Below are 22172 nucleotides of genomic sequence, written 5' to 3'. Positions count from 1 at the left end.
TAATCCCGGATTTTCTGACACCATGAAAATACGTGCTGTGTGTATTATAATGTATTATGCATGCCTGCGCGTGCAAAGTTGTGTCCATGTTCCTATGTTTATTTCCAACGCCGTTTCTTGTCCCCCACATCCTCCTCCCTCCTTACTCCTCCCTTCCCTCCTCAGTCGTTCCCTTCTTCTCTCTGTCCAACTCAGGATTACTGTCATAATCTGCTGTCCAACATCAGAAAGCAGACAGAAGAACATTCTCTGTAATCTTTGCATCCCTTTCTCTCATTCCATCTCTCTCTTATTTGTCTCTGTCTAGCTGCAGGGGAATTATCTGCCTTGTGTCCTCTTATGTTTGTGTATTGATTAACTAATAGCTCATTTACAGTGTTTTACACGCATAGTGGTGGTCAGCCCCTAATATTGAGTCTACAAGGTTTCGAAAGTCCTCCACATTGATGCTGGCTCATGTTGACTCGAATGCCTCCCACAGTTGTGTCAAGTTGGCTGGATGTCCTTTGGGTGGTGAACCAAACCCAGCAGCTCTTGACACAATTAAATCTTTCGTCTTGCCCATTCACGCTCGGAATGGCAAACTTAACCAATCCATGTCTCAAGGCTTAAAAATGATTATTTAACTTGTCTCTGCCCCTTCATCTACACTGATAGAGAAATACAGCGAGATCTGCAGTAGAGCTACAACAGAGAGATAGAAAAATACAGAGATATCTACAGTAGAGCTACCACAGACAGAGAAATACAGAGATGTCTACAGTAGAGCTACCACAGAGAGATAGAGAAATACAGAGATATCTACAGTAGAGCTACCCCACAGAGAGATAGAAAAATACAGAGATGTCTACAGTAGAGCTACCACAGAAATACAGAGATATCTACAGTAGAGATACCACAGAGAGATAGAGAAATGCAGATATGGTCGATGTCTCCTATAGAAGAGGAGGGGGAGCAGGGCCGAGACTGCATGAATAACATCAGTTCCACTTAATATAGACACAGAGATGATTGTTTATTTTACTGATTCAGAATGTGACACATTCAGACGAAGTGAAAGCATGATTTACAAAGGTCAGAAAGTATTGGATACTTATGGTAAAACTATTTCTAACATGGATACATTTACGTACGCTACTCTTCAAAAGTTTGGGGTCACTTAAGAAATGCCCTTGTTTTTGAAAGAAAAGCTAATTTTGTTGTCCATTAAAATAACATAAAATTGATCAGAAATACAGTGTAGACATTGTTAATGTTGTAAATTACTATTATAACTGGAACCTTCATTAAATAGTACCTGCAAAACACCAGTCTCAATGTCAACAGTGAAGAGGCGACTCAGGGATGCTGGCCTTCTTGGCAGAGTTCCTCTGTCCAGTGTCTGTGTTCTTTTGCCCATCTTAATATTTTCTTTTTATTGGCAGTCTGAGATATGGCTATATTTCTTATATAGATATTTCTTTGCAACTCTGCCTAGAAGGCCAGCATCCCGGAGTCGCCTCTTCACTGTTGATGTTGAGACGGGTGTTTTGCGGGTACTATTTAATGAAGCTGCCAGTTGAGGACTTGTGAGGCATCTGTTTCTCAAACTAGACACTAATGTACTTGTCCTCCTGCTCAGTTGTGCTCCGGGGCCTCCCACTCCTCTTTCTATTCTGGTTAGAGACAGTTTGCACTGTTCTGTGAAGGGAGTAGTACACAGCGTTGTACGAGATCTTCAGTTTCTTGGTAATTTTTCACATGGAATAGCCTTAATTTCTCAGAACAACTAAATTGCTTTACTTTCAAAAACAAGGACAACAAGTGACCCCAAACTTTAGAACGGTAGTGTAGATGTATACTGTATAACAATCCCTTACCATTAGGCACTATTGTATTAATGAATGACAATGTGAGGAGCGTTAGCCCGAACCATGTATGTCTCTGTTCAATGTCAAAGAGGGGATACTGTAGCTCTTACAGCCAACACAGTTCCTGTGTCCCATGTCCATGAAGTTCTGCTTCTGCCCCGCAAGCAGTGCAAGAGAAGTAGATCAGCATTCCTTCTCTCTCATATCTTATGTCAGAACTATTCCCCTCCCACTTTCTCAGTCTCACTATTTTTCTGTCTTACTCTTTCCATCTTGAGAGCTCAAGGTGCATATACAGTACCTGTAAAGTGACTACATTACCCATAGTCCTACTCTGTTCTCTTTAGCCCCACCCATCACTTATTAACAAGGCGAATCAGCTCTTTCCCTCTCCATGGCCTCCTCCATCTCATCCATCTCTCTCTCACAGTCCTCACAGCCCTCTGGCCCACACCCTCCTACCAACACCAGAGTTGGTACATCCCCGTTCCCCACCCCCATCACGGTCCCGTCAGGCGCCCACGCCACGTCAATCATCCCGTCTGGGCACTGCAATAGGCCGCTGACAGAGTAGAGCCCGCTCCCGGGGACCACCTCATTGTAGGGAGGGGCGTGGGTGGCGGCGCGGGCCTCCTCCAATCGGAGCCTCTGTTTGTGGCGCAGCTCGATGATGGTCTTGGTGTAAGAGTTGAGGGTGAATACTGCAGCTCCCATACAACAGCTGAAGGAGATCCACGCCAGGCTGAGGAGAGACCACAGAGAGAGAGGGGGAGGGGTCATTAGAGAGAGTGGGCTATGAAAGAAGTGTCCCTACTATTCACTACTAAGAGTGTGAATGAATACCCACGCGAAAGACCAGCCGTAGTCCCAGGTCTGAGGCCTCCAGTCTTTAGGGCCAACGATGACAGTCATCTGGAACACTGTGGTGTACATCATGTGGGCCACCATCCCCATCAGACCTGGAAGGGGAGAGAGAAAAGCATTGATTTACTGTTTCATTGATTCTTTAACTGAACATCTTGACTAGAGGATGGGAGGCAGACCGAGATAAAGAGGTGAAGTCTGGAGATGGAAAGAAGGATATGAACAAGATAAGGGCTTCATACAGTAAAGACAGGGGAGGGAGGGAGGGAGGTGAGGGAAGGAGGGAAGGAGGTGAGGGAGGTGAGGGAGGGAGGGAGGGAAGGAGGTGAGGGAGGGAGAAAGTGAAGGAGTAGAGGCATTACCTGACAGTACTGTGCAGATGGCAGCATAGGCATTGATTTTGAGAGCGTGTATCTCCTTATGGGAACACAACAACTCCAACCACATCAACAGAAAGCCCATTCCCAATAGACCGATGTAAGTGAACTCCGATATCACTGAAAGCCATAACACACCTGGAGACACACACAAACACACGTTTGTTTTACTATCCGTGTGCAGACCAAACAATTGATTCCCATTCAAAATCCTATTTTCCCTAAGCCATAACCATAACCATAACCTCAACCCACTAACCCTAATTGTAACCCTAAACTTAAACACTGAGCCTAAAATAGTATTTTTCCTTGTCCCCACATGTCCGAACTTCCCCATATCTGGTCCCCACAAGGATAATAAAACCAAACACACACACTGTAGCAATGGGAGGCCCATCCTCAAAATAACATAATGCAAAGAGGAAGCGAGAGAGTGGGAGAGTGAGAGAGAGAGTGGGAGAGAGTGGGAGAGAGAGAGAGAGAGAGAGAGAGAGAAAGAGAGTGGGAGAGAGAGAGAGAGGGGAGAGCGTGGGAGAGAGGAAGAGAGAGAGTGGGAGAGAGAGTGGGAGAGAGAGTGGGAGAGAGAGAGAGGGAGAGAGAGAGAGCGCACCTTGTGTTTCACCAGGAGTCAGCTCAATAAAGCTGCGACACTTCTCACCTGGAGGAAAGATTTAGAACAATATTAGCAGTTTACAACTTTTTGTGAGAGAGAAAAGTAAAGTGTGCTTGTAGCCTTCCTCACCATCAACGTGTTTCTCACAGCTCTCCCAGAAGCCAGTGTGGAAGTATCTGAAGGTGTACTTGTCCTCTCCTGTCTCCCAGATGTAGTGGACAGCATTGTCCAGCTGTCTCTGGCGGATCTTAGCCAGTTCATCTCTCCTCTGGGGGGGCAGGGTTCTGTTGTATGGGTTCTGAGTTGGGCTCTCTGGGGAGAGTAGAATATTATATTTCCTCTGGGGGGACAGGGTTCTGTTGTATGGGTTCTGAGTTGGGCTCTCTGGGGAGAGTAGAATATTATATTTCCTCTGGGGGGGACAGGGTTCTGTTGTATGGGTTCTGAGTAGGGCTCTCTGGGGAGAGTAGAATACTATATTTCCTCTGGGGGGACAGGGTTCTGTTGTAAGGGTTCTGAGTTGGGCTCTCTGGGGAGAGTAGAATATTATATTTCCTCTGGGGAGACAGGGTTCTGTTGTATGGGTTCTGAGTTGGGCTCTCTGGGGAGAGTAGAATATTATATTTCCTCTGGGGAGACAGGGTTATGTTGTATGGGTTCTGAGTTGGGCTCTCTGGGGAGAGTATAAAATTATATTTCCTCTGGGGGGGGGCAGGGTTCTGTTATATGGGTTCTGAGTTGGGCTCTCTGGGGAGAGTAGAATATTATATTTCCTCTGGGGAGACAGGGTTCTGTTGTATGGGTTCTGAGTTGGGCTCTCTGGGAACAGTAGAATATTATATTTCCTCTGGGGAGACAGTGTTCTGTTGTATGGGTTCTGAGTTGGGCTCTCTGGGGAGAGTAGAATATTATATTTCCTCTGGGGGGACAGGGTTCTGTTGTATGGGTTCTGAGTTGGGCTCTCTGGGGAGAGTAGAATATTATATTTCCTTTGGGGGGGACAGGGTTCTGTTGTATGGGTTCTGAGTAGGGCTCTCTGGGGAGAGTAGAATACTATATTTCCTCTGGGGGGACAGGGTTCTGTTGTAAGGGTTCTGAGTTGGGCTCTCTGGGGAGAGTAGAATATTATATTTCCTCTGGGGAGACAGGGTTCTGTTGTAAGGGTTCTGAGTTGGGCTCTCTGGGGAGAGTAGAATATTATATTTCCTCTGGGGGGACAGGGTTCTGTTGTAAGGGTTCTGAGTTGGGCTCTCTGGGGAGAGTAGAATATTATATTTCCTCTGGGGGGACAGGGTTCTGTTGTAAGGGTTCTGAGTTGGGTTCTCTGGGGAGAGTAGAATATTATATTTCCTCTGGGGGGACAGGGTTCTGTTGTATGGGTTCTGAGTTGGGCTCTCTGGGGAGACAGGGTTCTGTTGTATGGGTTCTAGGTTGGGCTCTCTGGGGAGATTAGAATATTATATTTCCTCTGGGGGGACAGGGTTCTGTTGTATGGGTTCTGAGTTGGGCTCTCTGGAGAGACAGGGTTCTGTTGTATGGGTTCTAGGTTGAGCTCTCTGGGGACAGTAGAATATTATATTTCCTCTGGGGAGACAGGGTTCTGTTGTATGGGTTCTAGGTTGGGCTCTCTGGGGAGAGTAGAATATTATCTTGTTATCCATCAGATGACAGTGGAACTGTATCTTTCTGTTCACCTCTCCTTTTTAAATGTTATATTTATTTAACTAGGCAAGTCAGTTAAGAACCAATTCTTATATTCATTGACGGCCTAGGAGGGTTAACTGTATTATTCAGGGGCAGAAAGGCAGATTTTAACCGTATCCACTCGGGGATTCAATCTTGCAACCTTTCGGTTACTAGTCCAACGCTCTAGCCACGTGGCTAGCTGCTGCCCCAGAACCCTTAACTTCCAAATACCTGAACATTCTGTGTAAAACCCTAAATTCTTTCGATTAATCCTTTCTAAGAAGTGACCCACTGGACACACACTGGTTGAATCAACATTGTTTCCATGTCATTTCAATGAAATGAAATAGACGTTGAATTGACGTTAATACCCAGTAGGGATTGATTAAAATCGCATCCCATTTCTTGTGAATGACACTGGGTCAGCTTGTCGCTCCCATCTCTGTAGTAAAACTCACATTGGATGTAATCCCTCTAAATGGATTCACTCCCAAATCTATTCCCCATTGTCTACAACACTAAGGTATTTATAACATAACTCAGACAGGATCAACCACCTGTGTTACTAAGTGTGTGTATTTGTTTATTCACATGCAAATGTGTGAACGTGGGTGTGTATTCACGTGCATGTGTGTGAGCGTGTCAGGTGAGCCTCCTGCTGTGTGTGAGCGTGTGTCAGGTGAGCCTCCTGCTGTGTGTGAGCGTGTGCGTCAGGTGAGCCTCCTGCTGTGTGTGAGCGTGTGCGTCAGGTGAGCCTCCTGCTGTGTGTGAGCGTGTGCGTCAGGTGAGCCTCCTGCTGTGTGTGAGCGTGTGTAAGGTGAGCCTCCTGCTGTGTGTGAGCGTGTGCGTCAGGTGAGCCTCCTGCTGTGTGTGAGCGTGTGCGTCAGGTGAGCCTCCTGCTGTGTGTGAGCGTGTGCGTCAGGTGAGCCTCCTGCTGTGTGTGAGAGTGTGTCAGGTGAGCCTCCTGCTGTGTGTGAGCGTGTGTCAGGTGAGCCTCCTGCTGTGTGTGAGCGTGTGCGTCAGTTGAGCCTCCTGCTGTGGTTAGCATGTGTGTCAGGTGAGCCTCCTGCTGTGGTTAGCATGTGTGTCAGGTGAGCCTCCTGCTGTGGTTAGCGGTGCCACAGTACGTACTGAACACTGCAGCTACAGATCTCTAACTGGATTAATGTATGGAGTTATAAAGTGTTCATCTCAATCTCACTGGATTATGCACAATACAGACCAGGGAGCAGAGAGGACAGAACAAACCCCCAGGATTCATCTGCATTCCTCACACACAGCAGATTACAGCTCAGAGAAAAGTTGTTTTCAATGAGGGATGTGGAGGCAGGTTTGAAAGGTTAGATGAAATGTGTACAGTATCATAAACCTTGGGAGAATAGGGGAAGAGGTCACATAAGTGGCCAGAACGTACTGCTGGGATGATCAACTGACAACTTCTTTGAAAAATGTTGATTTGGAGTTAAAAACTAAATCAGACTGGCATCTTTTGGGTGTTTGGCCATTTGGGAGCACTTGGATAAGGGTTGTGATTGGGTTTCAACCCAAGTGGGCATGACAAGCAAGGCAGACATGCATGCACACATACAGAAGACACTTTCTCTCTCACACACACACACACACACACACACACACACACACACACACACAGTCAGAAGACAGCATGTCATAAATGGCTGGCAGATGTCACCATGGTGTTACAGTTGTGTAATTCTTGTGAAACACTGTCCTTCTACTTGTCTAACACTTAGATGGGTACTTGAACCAAATTAATGCAGTTCAGACTCCCTTGGACATCCAAATGTTTAGATAATAGCTTAGGGCTGGTAGGACCTGTAGGGCTGACTAGTGATGACAGTAACAGGATATACATATGATCACAGTGAGGCGTGGGTCAATAAGTTAGGGTGACACTCTGGAACTGGGTGTGTTGAGAGTGCTACAGGAAATGACATCACAATTACACAGGTGACAGTTACGTGCGTGGCATACCTGTGGTGTAGGGTTCACTGTTGTTCTGCCCACAGTTCCTCATCTTGACCGGAGACAGGCAGAGAGGCTTGACCACCTTGTGAGTCCCTTCACACCAGTAGGAGGTGCAGAGAGCCAGGATGGACAGGGCCAGAGCCAGAGTGGTCAGGGTCAGGGACAGCAGGGAGCGGGACCGACGAGACATGTTCTCCAACATGGCCACACCGGGAGGAGGGGAGAGGGTAAGAGAAGGTCAAGAAGGAGGGATAGGGCGGGAGGAGAGGACGTGTGTAGAGACTCAGGGCAGGGGAAGGAGACGAAGAGGATGGTGAAAGAGATGGACAAATGGAGGTAGATGGGATATAAGTATCAACAGCAGTATGTGAGGATGAGGTTGTTATTGGTGATGTAGAGGATGATGAAGAAGATGACAGTTCTGGTGATAGATTGAAATCAGTGAAAGAGAGTTTCAAAAAGAAAGAACAGAGTAAAAAAAACAAGAGAAGATAAAACAATGTAGAGAAAAGATTAGAAAATGGGGACAAAGGGAAAGCAAGAATAGAGAGAGAAGGGGAAAGAGAGAGTCGGATAAGATTCTGTCAAGGTAAAAGAGGGATGGAAAATAAGAGATGGACAGAATGGACAAATGAACAGAGGAGAGGGGTCACACCAGGAGAAAAGAAAGGGATGGTAGGAGGACATGTCTGTCCAACCAGGACTGAACGTTTATGCTGTTATAGATCCCTAGGGCTCTTCACTCTAACCATTCAACAGTAATGGGAGTCAATAGATCCCTAGTCCCTAGCCGCCTTTCATCATAAACCTTAGAGAGCTATCGGATACGCTTTCTAGATCTCTGTCGCCTAACTTTTCACTCTAGTCCTACAGTGAGTTTTGATTATACAGACTTGATACAGATACTATCAGATCCAGCCGTAAAACGTATCATCAAATGTAGAGATATTATTGGAATACATTTTGCTTTGGCGTACAAGTGTTTTCCGTATGATCACATCTTAGGGCAGATACCTTATATCTTACTCACAGAAATGCTCAGGGTGACGGGTCGTACAGGTCCAAGAGTTCACTGTGTGTTTGCATATGGTTCTGGAGTAATCCATACCGTTCTGTGACCTGTACCACGTTATTAACTTTCTACTTCCTGATTAAGAGGATCTGGTCTGCCTCTACCTCTCACGACATCCTCCTTACGACTTAAAGTAGAGTAGGAATAAAATGGAGGGAATAAAATGTACAGATTACTTTTTTTGATGAAATCATTAGTTAAGCCTCTGATCTAAATCATTTTTCTGGTAATCCATGTTAATCTGCTCTAATCTGTTTGTGTTAGGTGTGTTAGAGTGTGAAACCCACTCTGGCTCTCTTTCCTGGTCTCTCTCTCACACTGTTTGCGATCCCTGCAATGTTAACACAGGACAGATTAACCAGAATCTTCAAGTCAGTCTCAGTGGGAAGGAAGGGTGCTGAAGAACCCCCTGAAAAATCAAAATAAAATAAAAAAGTTTAACAAAATAGTACAAGTTTTACTAGTTCTGTATTAGCGGAACGATATAGCCGCCTATAACGCAGGCAAAAACCCGCACCCCCAAACTACTTCCCGTGGCTATGTCCGGTGAAAAACTTTTCCTATTTGCAGGTATTGTTTACAAAACCCATTATATTCAAGTGTAATACCCAACACATTCTGTAGCAGTCAATAAACTGAATTCCATTGGCATAACAAATGGGCAATTAAAAAAATGCTAAACACAAAATGACCTACTGTACGTTAAAAACCCAGTGCCATTTCACTATACCTGCATTTCGCAACACCCACAATAAAATCTGCTAAAAATGTGTATGCAACCAATAAAATGTGATTTTCCCTATAATCAGTTACCAACAGCAACATTATCTTTCAGTCATTTCATTTGCAATTTTTAAATTTTTTGGAAAGGAAGGCTGGACAGTACAAGACATATAAACAACTATACAGAGCGCATCAGGAAGTACATCATTATTCTCTCCATGTCAAACTCTTAACAGCTTAACTCAGTTCTAGGAACTACTAATTCTTAGCCTGAAATTTGGCACCAAATCGAAACTGCATCGTTGCCTCACTACAAAAGAAACAGAAGTCTATTTTTCTCTTTAGACAACATCCCTCACTACAATGTAATCTTTCTACTGCCATCTTTTGCTGACATTCATTTTCCTCCATCACAGGCTTTCCTTCCTATCCTCTTCCTCTCCTCTTCCTCTCCTCTTCCTCTCCTCTTCCTATCCTCTTCCTATCCTCTTCCTCTCCTCTTCCTATCCTCTTCCTCTCCTCTTCCTCTCCTCTTCCTCTCCTCTTCCTCTCCGATTTGCTGAGACATTTATGTTGACCAAGCAATAACTTTGCACACATTTTTTGGTATTTTTGTTATCCCTGGTTTAACCCAAGTACTCCGCACTACTCCTCTCTCTAATACCCCTTTGTCAGAATGATCAGTTATGACCCTTACCTCTCCAGCCAGATGCTCCTCTCTCTTTATCCTCCTTTCCCACTCTCTCTCATGCTCCAGGGTGAGTGTGATTCCCTCGCCACGCTCCTCCTTTTTCTGTCTTTCTTGGGAATTTGTGTCACAGACCCATCCCGAATCCATGTAATCCCTCTAAGTCCATCTGTTACTGTACTTTCTCCCATATCAGTCTCCCTCCCTCCCTCCCTCCCTAGTACCCCCTCTACTTTCTTGACTAACCTCAACTCAACTTTCACCCACTCTTGGCACCATCCCATGTCATGTCATTACAGTGTTTGTGTTTGAATTGTTGCACTCATCTCAATCTGTGTGGGGTTATATATAGTCACAATTTATTTACATTGGGTTATGTACAGCAAAACAAACAAGAAATTAGCAATGACAACACTGGTTTAGGCAAGGAAGGAGTATAAACAATATTGTGTGTGTTTGAACTGAATAGGGCTAAAAACGGTTAACCCCAGGCTTGAGATTTACAGTAATGTAGAACAAGCTTCCCATCGCTGCCAAAACACTGAAAAACACAGAGGGTAAGAGTTACTCTTTTAGAAGAATAGGAAAGGGAGCACAAAACATCATCTGAAGTATTTAGCGGGTATTTAATAGGGACGGTCAAGGCCATGGGTCAAGAGGGGGTCAAGTGGACACTACCACCCTGACCCTTAGACCAGGAGAAGTGTGCCTGATAAACCTTCAGCCTTTACCCCAGCGTTAACAGGTCTGAAGAGAATTAGATAGTAGGTCATATGTGATGCTGGCGCTGTCATACAGGCTTGCAATGAGAATAGTGGAGCTTCTGCCAAACATCTATACAGTTCCTTCTGATCTGTAAACACTGAAGGGGTAGCCTTGGGCTACAGGCTATTTTGTAACCAAATTCTCAGAATCACCTCACATCTTTCTCACATAGTCTTGTTTATGATATTACAGATACCTTGATGCATACTTTTAAATTGTATTATGATCTAAACATAAAAATAAAACAAAAACATTTTCCTTGTTACTAGCCTCTCAATGGCTAATACATAGCATCAGCAATTCAGGGTTTATATACATCCTTGGTGAATACTCCAGGCCAGTATTGACATAACACATACAGTAGTGTACTGGCCCCAGGGAACAGTAGTCACTGTGAAGAGAAGAACAGCTCCATCTCACAGGGAATTGCTCACTTAGACCTCCCTCCGGTGGTCAACTAACTTACCACAGGACAAATAGATAACAGAAAAACTGCATTTCCCAAGGCCTCCAGAAATGATTTCAAATGAAAAGTACTCACTTCAAACAGGACTCCTACTTCCTGATCAGGCGAGGGAGAGAATGACTGGTTGACGTAAATGAACTGTGTGGAGAGAGATTTTCTTTATTGTTTATCTATTTCACTTGCCAAAAGCCCATTATGTGTGTGAGTGAGTGAGTGAGTAATGGGTGTTTAGAATCATTGAACAAGCTGACGCACTATAGTCCTAGATCAAACGCCACAGTGGGTGCATATCAAGGGGCCAGGATGCTTTCTCCAGTTCATACCTCAGTCACAGACAGAAGGGGTAGTCTAGACATGTCACAGGGGCTATAAAGCTGAAGAATCCGTTAAGAACGGTCAAACAGGGAATTGGTTCCAATCATTTTTCCACAAGTAATTTCTCTTAGGGGATTTTTAGAAACACTTAAATGAAGGGCTGCGTTTCATGTAGGCTTACCCTGGCATGACGCTTTAATAACCATGTCAATATCTCTCAGACAAGGTTACCTTTATCAATATATTCACCTCTATTTATCCTCAGATTCAAAAATGCTAATTAGCATCAAAGTAGGCACCCTGCAAGACTACAAATCCCTGCACGCTTCTGCACGTCATCTCTAGTTGGCACCTTTGCTAACAGGTACATTTGAAGAAATGTTGTCAATTTATTATTTACAACTTTTAGCTAACATTAGATAATTACTCCAGAGATTCTTACCTTTGCCTCAATTCGGCATTTGTAGTTCTTTATAATAGCCACATTAGCAGCTAATTAGCATTTCATTTGTTGGGGGTAAATACAGGCGACTATATTGATAAAAGTCACCATGTCTGAGAGAAGTTTACACGGTTATCAAAACATCACACCAGAGTAAACCTACACAAAACACAGCCTTTATTTTAAGAGTTTCTAAACTCCCCTATGGGGAAAATGGTGGAAAAACAATTGGAACCATTTCCCTGTTTGACCGCTAGGTTTTATGGGTATAATGACTCATACTGTGATACTCTATAGGATCGTGCTAGGCTTTACTTTCTCCCACTGTAAAACGACACAGATGAACCATCTTAGGTTAGTTCTAAACATATCTTTGCCTCATTGGTGCATATACCAGAGGTATCACCTGTCCACTTCCTCTAGCTGAAGGGAAGGAGGCAAGAGACAACTATTGAGAAGCACGCACACAATAACTCACCAGCTGTTCATTGGCCTCCATCTTGAGGAATCGAGAGATGAATTGAGAGAGTGATTGCACTGTCCTCCCTTTCTCTACCGACCATTTCTTTGTCTTCATGATGGGGGTGTCTCCTACTGCCTTCAACAACACATCAACTTGGGAGAGGAGGATGAAGGGAGAATGAGAGAGAGACAGAATACATGTATATTTTGCATAGCATAACAATAGACTGCTAGACTAAAGTTAATACCCTGATCTGTTATTGGTCACATACACATGATTAGCAGATGTTATTGCAAGTGTAGCGGAATGCTTGTACTTCTAGTTCTGACAGTGCAGCATTATCTGACATGTATTATCTGACATGTAACAATTCCACAACAACTACCTAATACACACAAAGCTAAGTGAAATAATGGAATACGAATATATACATATAAATATATGGAGTGGCAATGACAGAGCGGCATAGGTAAGATGCAATAGATGGTATAAAATGCAATATATACATAGTGATATGTAAACATTATTAAAGTGACTAGTGATCGATGTATTAGCCACATAATTTTGCAACCTAAACTATCATAGGTTTGCAGCTATGTTATAGAAAAATAGGTAGATCTTGGACTGTGAAATCATTATAGCCATGACCATGACACACGCCGTAATGTCTGGAAGTGGATTTTGTTCTATGTAGTAAGAAAATAAGATGTCTCAGCTTTAAAGAAAAATGTGTATAATGTGTTAAAGTAAGAGGTAAACATAGTTTGAAATGCAAGCAAACTTGAACCATTCAGCCAGCGCCCGCCCTACTTAAAACGTATGAACATCCCTGACCATCGATTCGCTGTTCACAAAATTGTTTCAATTATATTGACTGAGACAACTGTCAATCAACCTCTTCCGGGTCAGTTTGCTTGTAAACAGAAAGCACGACATCTTACTGTAATTTTAACTGTGAGTCAAACACTCGCTCATAATTTACTTTTTTTCTTATCGTCTGCCATCCCCGAGTCTTCCGTAGGCTGTTGTGGGGTTGAAGGCTCATCTTTTTGCGTTTCTGTAGGAGACTCTGCGTTGTCAGACATCCTCAGCAGTCCTTATCATGAGTGTGTGCACTAGATTCTGACACGCACTCGTTATGGGGAAAACGCTGCATGCTATTGGCCGAAACCAATGTCAATGCTCAATGCATCTCATTCGATTGGTGTATTGGATGTTGGAGCGTTTTAGGGTAATTTGTGAACAGTAGTTGACAGTTGATCTCTTGGTTTTTCCATCTATTCGTGAATTGTTGAGGTGTGTTGTCAATGCAATTATCGCTGTCTCTGTTTAGCCAATATATTTTACAGCTTGATATAGCAATCAATGTCTAATTATATGACAGTCTTGGTCCTTTATTTCACATGCTGAATGTTGGCTGTGTACTGTATGTGTAACCCCGTTTAATCTGTCATAAATCTAAAATGTTCCTAGATTTTGCTAATAAGGAGGGGGTGTCAACTGTCCGGTAGCTGTAGAAAGTTGGACCTTCAAGTTCAACCATTCTACACGTCGACCCCCAACAGTACGTTTGCCTTTTTTTTTTTTTTACCAATTTAATGCTTATATACTTTCTTTTGACAGGCATTCCTTTAAAGTTGACATGCATTGAAAACAATACAGTGAAATATCTAAATCTATGTGACATACGAGTTCCCTATGAGCATACCCACTGTTTACATTTATTTAACTAGGCAACAAATTCTTATTTTCAATGATGGCCGAGGAACAGTGGCTTAACTGCCTGTTCAGGGGCAGAACAACAGATTTGTACCTTGTCAGCTCGGGGATTTGAACTTGCAACCTTTCGGTTACTAGTCCAACACTATAACCACTAGGCTACCCTGCCAGCATGGCATTGAAATAATTACATTCATTGAATCCTCTTCTTGTCTTGTCTGTGTCTTGAGTTGAATAAATAAATGTTGCGAGTTGAGAACATGATTTTGCTGTCACAAATGTTTTCTGTCACAGTCCTCTGAATCTGATCCTTTGAGCACCCCTTTGATGTAGTACTTCTTCTAGACTCTTCTATTTTCTCAATTTTCTCACTACATATTGCTCTCTCAGTGGCAGGGATTGGCAGACTGTCAACAAAGGGCTCAGTACTCTTACTGTGTGACATGCAGGAGAAGTTCAGACCCAACATCTTCCAGTTCACCAACATTGTCAGCAACGCAGCCAGACTGCTACAGGTACACACACACACATATTCATACAGCTCATTACAAATTAAAGTTGTTGCCACCCACATAGCAGTCAATACAAATTCAATGTGTGTGTGTGTGTGTGTGTCCACACCCCAGGCAGCCCGTGTTCTGGGCATCCCCCCCATAGTGACAGAGCAGTACCCTAAAGGCCTGGGTCCCACGGTGCCTGAGCTGGGGGCTGGGGACCTGACAGCCCACGCCAAGACCAAGTTCACCATGATGATAGAGCCAGTGGAGAAGGAGCTCAAAGCCCTGGGAGATCCCAAGATAGCCATCCTCTGTGGGATAGAGACACAGGCCTGCATCGCGGTGAGACCACAGGGTCAGATATGACTGGAATTGGTCCCTAAGCTCAGATCTGTGATCAGTTTTTCCCTACCTGAATCTAAGAGCCTTGTTCAGATTGACCCTTGGGAACAAGTTCATAATTAATTGAGTTTACTGTAAATAGGACTCATCTATCTTTTATTCTCCCACTAATTAGTGCACAACCTTTGACCTGCTGGAGAAGGGTATGGAGGTGCATATCGTGGCTGATGCCGTCTCATCCAGAAGGTACTCTCTACTCCCTCCTGTGTTCCCTACTATTTCTCTTCAATATGACAATACTGTTTTTCTTCAATGACATATGCTCACATCTTCACTGGTTAAACATTTCTGGTGCTGAGATATTATTTTCCCTTCTCTATTTCCATCTCCAGTCAGACAGACCGGTTGTTTGCCTTGTCCCGGTTGAGGCAGAGTGGAGCCTTCCTGACCACCACAGAGGCCGTCCTACTACAGCTAGTGCAAGATGCCCAACACCCCAACTTTAGAGAGGTACTGTACCATGTGACCTCCACCTTTCAGAATACACACACTGACTATTGTCTTATCTGTTAGTGTTGTGATTCCACTCAGCCTGTTACATGGTAATTACATATGTTATTACACAAGTCGTTACTCTTGTATAAGCCTATGTATTGTAAATAGTGTCCAGCAGTGGATGAATCTGGAATGTTCATGTGATGGTGTTTCCTTCCGTAGATCCAGAAGCTGTTGGTCCAGCCGTCCCCTGACACAGCCTTGCTGGCCTTCTTCAGCTCTCTGTAGAGAAGACAAGCTCCTTCTTGTTGTCTGTGAAATCATCTGAAACACTGTGTGAACACAAGTACGGAAATAAACCCATGCTGCTGTTTTCCATGCTGACTGCTGAATGTTGATCATCTTTGAAATGGGGGGTAAATGGAGAAGGGAGCGTATATAGAAGCCATTTGATGACATCATATTACTGTTGTGAGTTTTGCTTTACTCTGTATATTTTTTGTATTTTATTTGATCTATTTCACCTTTGTTTAACCAGGTAGGCAAGTTGAGAACAAGTTCTCATTTACAATTGCAACCTGGCCAAGATAAAGCAAAGCAGTTCGACACATGCAACAACACAGAGTTACACATGGAGTAAAACAAACATACTGTCAATAATACAGTAGAAAAACAAGTCTATATACAATGTGAGCAAATGAGGTGAGATAAGGGAGGTAAAGGCAAAAAAAAGGCCATGGTGGCGAAGTAAATACAATATAGCAAGTAAAACACTGAAATGGTAGATTTGCAGTGGAAGAATGTGCAAAGTAGAGATAGAAATAATGGGGTGCAAAGGAGCAAAATAAATAAATACAGTCGGGGAAGAGGTAGTTGTTTGGGCTAAAATATAGATGGGCTATGTACAGGTGCAGCAATCTGTGAGCTGCTCTGACAGCTGGTGCTTAATGCTAGTGAGGGAGATAAGTGTTTCCAGTTTCAGTAATTTTTGTAGTTCGTTCCAGTCATTGGCAGCAGAGAACTGAAAGGAGAGGCGGCTAAAGGAAGAATTGGTTTTGGGGGTGACCAGAGAGATATACCTGCTAGAGCGCATGCTACAGGTGTATGCTGGTAGGCTTACATCTTTCCTACTCAAAATCACATTTTTGTTGTCACTTGCTTGGTAAACAGCAGGTGTAGACTAACAGTGAAATGTTTTCTTGTGGGCCCTTCCCAACAATGCAGAGAGAAAGAAAATAGAAATAGTAGAACAATAATAACAAAAGGCACATAATGAGTAATAATAACTATATAAACAGGGTACCAGTACTGAATCCATGTGCAGGAGTACAAGGTAATTGAGGTAAATATGTACATATAGGTAAAGGTAGGGATATAGTGACTAGGCAACGGGATAGATAATAAACAGTAACAGCAGTGTATGTGCTGAGTGAAGAGTTAGTGCAAAAAGGGTCAATGCATATATTCCAGGTAGCTATAGGATAAGTATTTAGCTAACTATTTAGCAGTCTCATAGCCTGGGGTAGAGGCTGTTCAGGGTCCTGTTGGTTTCAGACTGCATCGGTACTGCTTGCTGTACTGTAGCAGAGAGAACAGTCTGACCTGGGGGGCTGGAGTCTTTGACCATATTTAGGGCTTTCCTCTGACACTTCCACTCCAACTTCTACAGTCCACAGGGGAGAGATGAGACAGAGGACTAGGTAAAAGTTCATCAATGATCCTATAGACACTGAAATTTGGTCACTTTTGTATTTTCACTCTTAACATCCCACGGAATGAAGGTGTGGTAATCTAATCCTAGAACTGTGGCAACTTCCTCAAGCAGACGAGGGGTGTAGACAACCCTTCAGAGGAGGAGGAGGAACAGAATCTGTGATGTCACAGAGGGGGAGGAGTGGATGACCTCATTCAGGGGCAGACTGAAAGGGAGGGGAAGAAAGAGGGAGAGAAAAAGGAAGCAGTCTGCTATAAAAAAAATTCTCCACACTGAAACTTTCAAAAAGAGAAAAGACTATAAGAAAGCCGGTGAGGATCAACCGATTGGGAATGAGAGCGAGAGATAAAGAAATAGGGAGGAATAACACGAACCTGACTCTGAGTATACTGCACAACTGATGAGAACATCAAATAGTACGTGTTTGAGGCCTTGGGGGCCTTCATTGACCAAGGAGGGAGAGGTAAGTCAATCACTCTTACTCCTAGCTAAACAGAAACCTGTAAACAAACACTTGAAGTGCTAACACACATAACCAAGTCAGTCTCTATTGTGAGTGTTATAGTTCCATTGAAACACAACATGTGAAATGTAAACAACACCATCTAAAACTGCAGTGCTGATGACAGTATTGCATTACCGTGATGAGTCTTACTGTAATGTTGTTCTATAGAACTGTTCTTATACATGTTATATTCTACAGCAGGTGGGCACTTCTGGTCCTGGAGGGTTGCAGTGTGTACAGGCTTTTATTCCAACCCTCAGAGCCCTGACAGAGAGAGAGAGAGCATGTCTTCTAACTTGGACTCCAGTCTAACCAGCATAGACTGGCTCCCCCAGCTGGGAATCAGCTCACTGCGATCAGGAAGAGAGAGAGGAGGAGAAGAGGGGGAGAGAAAGAAAGAGAGAGGGAGGGAGAGAAGTGATCTTCCTCCATCCATCCCTGTCCCCTTTCCTTCCTCTGGATCCAAAGCCAAGCCCCCTCACAGCTATGCCACCCTCATCGCCATGGCGATAGGTGCCGCCCCTAGCAGGAAGTTGAGTTTGAATGATATCTACATGTGGATCAGTGACATGTTCCCCTACTACAGCAGATCTGCCAGGGGATGGAAGGTGCAGTAATCAGAAATACTCCAAACTCTCCATGTGCAAACTGTCCAAAGTCCATTATCAAAAATGATTGTGTTACTGCAATACATGTTCATGCTGATTTTGCCTCCCAGAACTCCATCCGCCATAACCTGTCCCTCAATAAATGCTTCCGGAAGGTTCCTCGACCCCAAAGTGACCCTGGGAAGGTGAGTCATTCTAAAAACATTCAAACAGGGCCAGTGAATGTTTCAAACGGCCACAATGTTGCCACGTGAAGACATTAGGGGCCAGTGCACTCAGTGATCCACTGTTTTCTGTGAAATACGATACATAGGCTAGAAATAGATAAAAGTATGATATTTCAAAATATACTGAATATATTACAGTTTCATACTTTTTGGTACTTTTGTAGTAATACTTATAAATTGTGAGAACCCTCCACCTCTTGTGTTTCCAGGGTTCCTATTGGATGATGGATGGCTCCTCAGAGCCCAATCCCGTGAGAGGAACCAAGCGTCCGTATCCAGCTGAAGAGGAGGAGGGGTCCATCCAGGTCCCCAATGTCTCAGTGATGCAGGCAGAGAAACAGCATTCACCTCAGACAGACCATTATAGGCCTTTAGCATCTCCACAGACAGACCATTATAGGCCTTTAGCGTCGCCACAGACAGACCATTATACGTCTTTAGCATCTCCACAGACAGACCATTATAGGCCTTTAGCGTCGCCACAGACAGACCATTATACGTCTTTAGCATCTCCACAGACAGACCATTATAGGCCTTTAGCATCTCCACAGACAGACCATTATACGTCTTTAGCATCTCCACAGACAGACCATTATAGGCCTTTAGCATCTCCACAGACAGACCATTATAGGCCTTTAGCATCTCCACAGACAGACCATTATAGGCCTTTAGCATCTCCACAGACAGACCATTATAGGCCTTTAGCATCTCCACAGACAGACCATTATAGGCCTTTAGCATCTCCACAGACAGACCATTATAGGCCTTTAGCATCTCCACAGACAGACCATTATAGGCCTTTAGAATCGCCACAGGAACCCAGTCAACAACTATCCCCCCCACCATGCAAGGTAGAGTAAGTTCAGTCCCAACAAATAGATAAAGATCATGGGTTTTACAACCAAATAATACGCTGTTGTTGTCTATCACCTTGGTTCCACAGCAACGGCCACCCCATATGCAGTCCCCTGTCTCCTCTCTCCCTGTCCCCCATGATACTGTCTCCCCAGCTACTGCCTCTGCTACTCTCTCTTCTCTTTCTGTCCCTCACTCTCTCCACTCTCTTTCTGTCCCTCACTCTCTCCCCTCTATTTCTATCCCTCACTCTCTCCCTTCTCTTTCTGTCCCTCACTCTCTCCCTTCTCTGTCTGTCCCTCACTCTCTCCCCTCTATTTCTGTCCCTCACTCTCTCCCCTCTATTTCCATCCCTCACTCTCTCCCTTCTCTTTCTATCCCTCACTCTCTCCCTTCTCTTTCTGTCCCTCACTCTCTCCCTTCTCTTTCTGTCCCTCACTCTCTCCCCTCTCTTTCTGTCCCTCACTCTCTCCCCTCTCTTTCTATCCCTCACTCTCTCCCCTCTCTTTCTATCCCTCACTCTCTCCCCTCTCTTTCTATCCCTCACTCTCTCCCCTCTCTTTCTGTCCCTCACTCTCTCCCCACTCTTTCTACCTCTCACTCTACTGTCTCCTCTTCTGTCTCCCCTCAAACTCTCCCTTCTTCTGTTCCCGCTCTCTCTGTTCCCGTTCTGTCTGTTCCCTCTCTTTCTGTCCCATCTCTTTCTGTTGCCCCCACCTATGCCTCGTCACACTCCTGTGATCCCCTTCTCCGTTTCTCCTTCTCTGATCTGAACCTGCCAGACCTCTACACCTCCTTCCAGTCCCTCTGCAGAAGCGTCAGGGAGAGAGTGGCCTCGCAATGTACGTTCTCTCTCACTTTCTAAATGAGTGTTTTTATACATATCTGTCTGTGCTGTCAGAGAATCTGTGTATGTGAATGTTTAACTCTCTCTCTCTCTCTCCCTGTAGCGGACGTGGGTCCATTATTTGTGTTGACCAATGACAGTACCCCACTGCACACCCCAACCCTCCCCCTCTTTCCCCTCACCCTGTACCCTCTGTAGCGCCCGGGCCTCCTCCTGAGGCAGACAGACTGTCTCACAGCAGTGGTGATTATAACAACTCAACACCTGAACACCTTAGTACTTCAAAAACCTATTCAACTGTGCATGTGGGTTTGTCACTGCACTGTGTAAATATGATACGGTAACTAACACTTTGACAACCTATACCACCTCTCTCTCTGTTTGTCTCTGTAGTGGTGCCAGCAGACTGGTTCAGTACTACAGACACTCTGAAGGAGAGCTTTAGGGTCGCCAGCAATCTGGACTGGGCCAACATTGACCTCACTACCCACCCAGGTCACTTAACAAACTACATGATAATTATAGATCAATGCTACCCATTGTTTCTATTGACAAGAATAGTTATCACATTGACAATCTTCCTCTTTCTCCCTGCTATTTGTTTTTCCCCTCCTCCCTCTCTCCTCCAGACCTCCTGGAGAGCATGCGCCAGGCCGAGCTCTGTGATTGGGCGCTGGAGCCAACGCTCTTCACTTCGCTCTGTGATTCGTTGAACCGTTTCTTCACTCATAAGGGCCTAATTGGCTCGTCCTCCGGTAACAACTCCCCATTGGCCCATGGTTCCCCTCAATCTCTGCTCCTCCCACCCCTTATTCACAACACCCCCACCCTGGCCACCCTAACCCACCCCTCTCCCCTAGCCTACCCCCCTCTGGTCCCCCCTTCCAGCAGTGGGCAGTCCCCCAGGAGGCCCCTCCACCCCCAAACTCAGGGTGTACAGAGACCCTACCTGACCCAACCTGGAGCTCCTCAGACCAATGGTGAGACCTCAGCCACAAGACACCTTTGTAAATGATTGACAGTATGTTAGCTCTAAAACTTCCAGTACTCAGTAGTGGTGTTTTCACATGTTTTCATTGCAAAGCCTTTTTTTTTCACAAGTAATATTTTCTACCAGTGTAAAGCTTTGGGATTATTTAGTCAAATATAGTATCACTCTGATGTAATCAAAAGGCTTCCTCTCCTTGTTGCTTCCTGTTTCCTTGCCCTCATTACCACTAATGTAACAGGGACAGAGCTGGGTTGGGTTGGTAAGGTAGAAAGTCCACCCCAGTCACATCACATAGTGAAGGAGATGAGGAAACCAGAAGTGTTAATAGGGAAGTGAACATTAAACTGCTTTGAAAGGAACTTGAGTTGTACTCCTTGTATTAGTTTGAGTTATGTGCAGTACTTTCCTTGTCAACAAAGGAGGCTTATGATAGTGTCTTCTCTCCACTCTCACACAGCTGGGATCCAACTTCAACCTAAACCCCGTCCCCCTATGAAACATCTCCATAACAACAGCGAGGAGATCCAAGATGACTTTGACTGGGACTCTCTGATCGCTTGACAGAGTGGATTCTGTTTGCCCCACGATTCCATTCAGGAAGTCTACTGGATCAGTGTTGCCTGCCGGCACAGATCTAGGATCAGCTTACACTCCCCAAAACAAACCTGGACCACTGGGAGGAAACATGCAAAACTGAACATAGATCAGTATCTAGGGGAAACTTCCTCCTACTCCGAGGGGCCTCCCTTACAAAACACTACACCCTATATTCAGCTGCCTCACCACACACGCTACTCTTGCCAGTGAGGATGGTCATTGGTACATTATGATTGAATGCAGTATTTCTATAGTGAAATGGTTGAATGTTTTTTGGTTCCTACTTATTTTCTGCAATTGTATCCCTATCTGGAAGTCTTCACAGAAGCTTCTGGACATGCATACATCCTCCAACTGACAGAATACTTCATATGTTAATAAAATACTATAAGATGAATTCTTGTCCCAGTTTCTCCCTGTCCAACAGCATTGGAACATCAAACACACAGTACACCAGACAAATGT

General features: G+C 44.4%; 5 protein-coding genes across 16 annotated transcripts; 3 read left to right on the top strand and 2 right to left on the bottom strand.

The window, feature by feature from the left end:
• Window positions 1-996: 996 nt before the first annotated feature.
• On the bottom strand, window positions 997-10093 carry LOC135520630 (germ cell-specific gene 1-like protein). 8 transcript variants are annotated; one of them, XM_064946318.1, is made up of 8 exons: window positions 9869-10093; window positions 8736-8779; window positions 7383-8575; window positions 3834-4016; window positions 3702-3749; window positions 3077-3229; window positions 2698-2809; window positions 997-2592 (listed from the first exon to the last, which is right to left on the bottom strand). In XM_064946318.1, exons 3-8 carry the CDS (start codon window positions 7576-7578, stop codon window positions 2214-2216), a joined length of 1071 nt encoding a protein of 356 aa, XP_064802390.1. In that variant the 5' UTR covers window positions 7579-8575; window positions 8736-8779; window positions 9869-10093; the 3' UTR covers window positions 997-2213. The 8 variants fall into 8 exon arrangements, with proteins under 8 accessions (XP_064802390.1, XP_064802394.1, XP_064802393.1 ...); XM_064946322.1 differs by having other exon boundaries at window positions 7383-7469; window positions 8391-10093; XM_064946321.1 differs by having other exon boundaries at window positions 7383-7469; window positions 8407-10093.
• A 103-nt stretch (window positions 10094-10196) lies between these two features.
• Window positions 10197-13397, bottom strand: LOC135520632 (ubiquitin-like protein ATG12). Its single transcript, XM_064946328.1, has 4 exons — window positions 13293-13397; window positions 12326-12462; window positions 11166-11228; window positions 10197-10400 (listed from the first exon to the last, which is right to left on the bottom strand). The coding sequence occupies exons 1-4, from the start codon at window positions 13393-13395 to the stop codon at window positions 10341-10343; spliced, it is 363 nt and encodes a 120-aa protein (XP_064802400.1). The 5' UTR covers window positions 13396-13397; the 3' UTR covers window positions 10197-10340.
• LOC135520631 (isochorismatase domain-containing protein 2-like) lies at window positions 13206-15747 on the top strand. Of its 3 annotated transcripts, none has more exons than XM_064946327.1 (7): window positions 13206-13264; window positions 13784-13874; window positions 14420-14544; window positions 14656-14868; window positions 15044-15114; window positions 15261-15378; window positions 15586-15747. In XM_064946327.1, coding segments are annotated over exons 2-7 (594 nt in total). In that variant the 5' UTR covers window positions 13206-13264; window positions 13784-13873; the 3' UTR covers window positions 15652-15747. The 3 variants fall into 3 exon arrangements, with proteins under 3 accessions (XP_064802399.1, XP_064802397.1, XP_064802398.1); XM_064946325.1 differs by lacking the exon at window positions 13206-13264 and adding an exon at window positions 13428-13541; XM_064946326.1 differs by lacking the exon at window positions 13206-13264 and adding an exon at window positions 13501-13606.
• Window positions 15748-17258: 1511 nt separating this feature from the next.
• On the top strand, window positions 17259-20602 carry LOC135520628 (forkhead box protein J3-like). 3 transcript variants are annotated; one of them, XM_064946314.1, is made up of 7 exons: window positions 17259-17540; window positions 17781-18190; window positions 18301-18375; window positions 18627-19268; window positions 19361-20114; window positions 20260-20362; window positions 20513-20602. In XM_064946314.1, exons 2-6 carry the CDS (start codon window positions 17867-17869, stop codon window positions 20334-20336), a joined length of 1872 nt encoding a protein of 623 aa, XP_064802386.1. In that variant the 5' UTR covers window positions 17259-17540; window positions 17781-17866; the 3' UTR covers window positions 20337-20362; window positions 20513-20602. The 3 variants fall into 3 exon arrangements, with proteins under 3 accessions (XP_064802386.1, XP_064802385.1, XP_064802387.1); XM_064946313.1 differs by having other exon boundaries at window positions 17260-17540; window positions 20223-20362; XM_064946315.1 differs by lacking the exons at window positions 20260-20362; window positions 20513-20602 and having other exon boundaries at window positions 17260-17540; window positions 18627-19464.
• LOC135520629 (forkhead box protein J2-like) lies at window positions 20530-22104 on the top strand. Its single transcript, XM_064946316.1, has 3 exons — window positions 20530-20614; window positions 20749-21099; window positions 21568-22104. The coding sequence occupies exons 2-3, from the start codon at window positions 20763-20765 to the stop codon at window positions 21669-21671; spliced, it is 441 nt and encodes a 146-aa protein (XP_064802388.1). The 5' UTR covers window positions 20530-20614; window positions 20749-20762; the 3' UTR covers window positions 21672-22104.
• The last annotated feature ends 68 nt before the right edge of the window (window positions 22105-22172 follow it).

This window comes from Oncorhynchus masou, chromosome 29, assembly GCF_036934945.1.
Source record: "Oncorhynchus masou masou isolate Uvic2021 chromosome 29, UVic_Omas_1.1, whole genome shotgun sequence".
Lineage (NCBI taxonomy): Eukaryota > Metazoa > Chordata > Actinopteri > Salmoniformes > Salmonidae > Oncorhynchus > Oncorhynchus masou.
The sequence above is the reverse complement of the archived record's forward strand: the minus strand, read 5'-3'. Positions and strand labels throughout refer to the sequence as shown.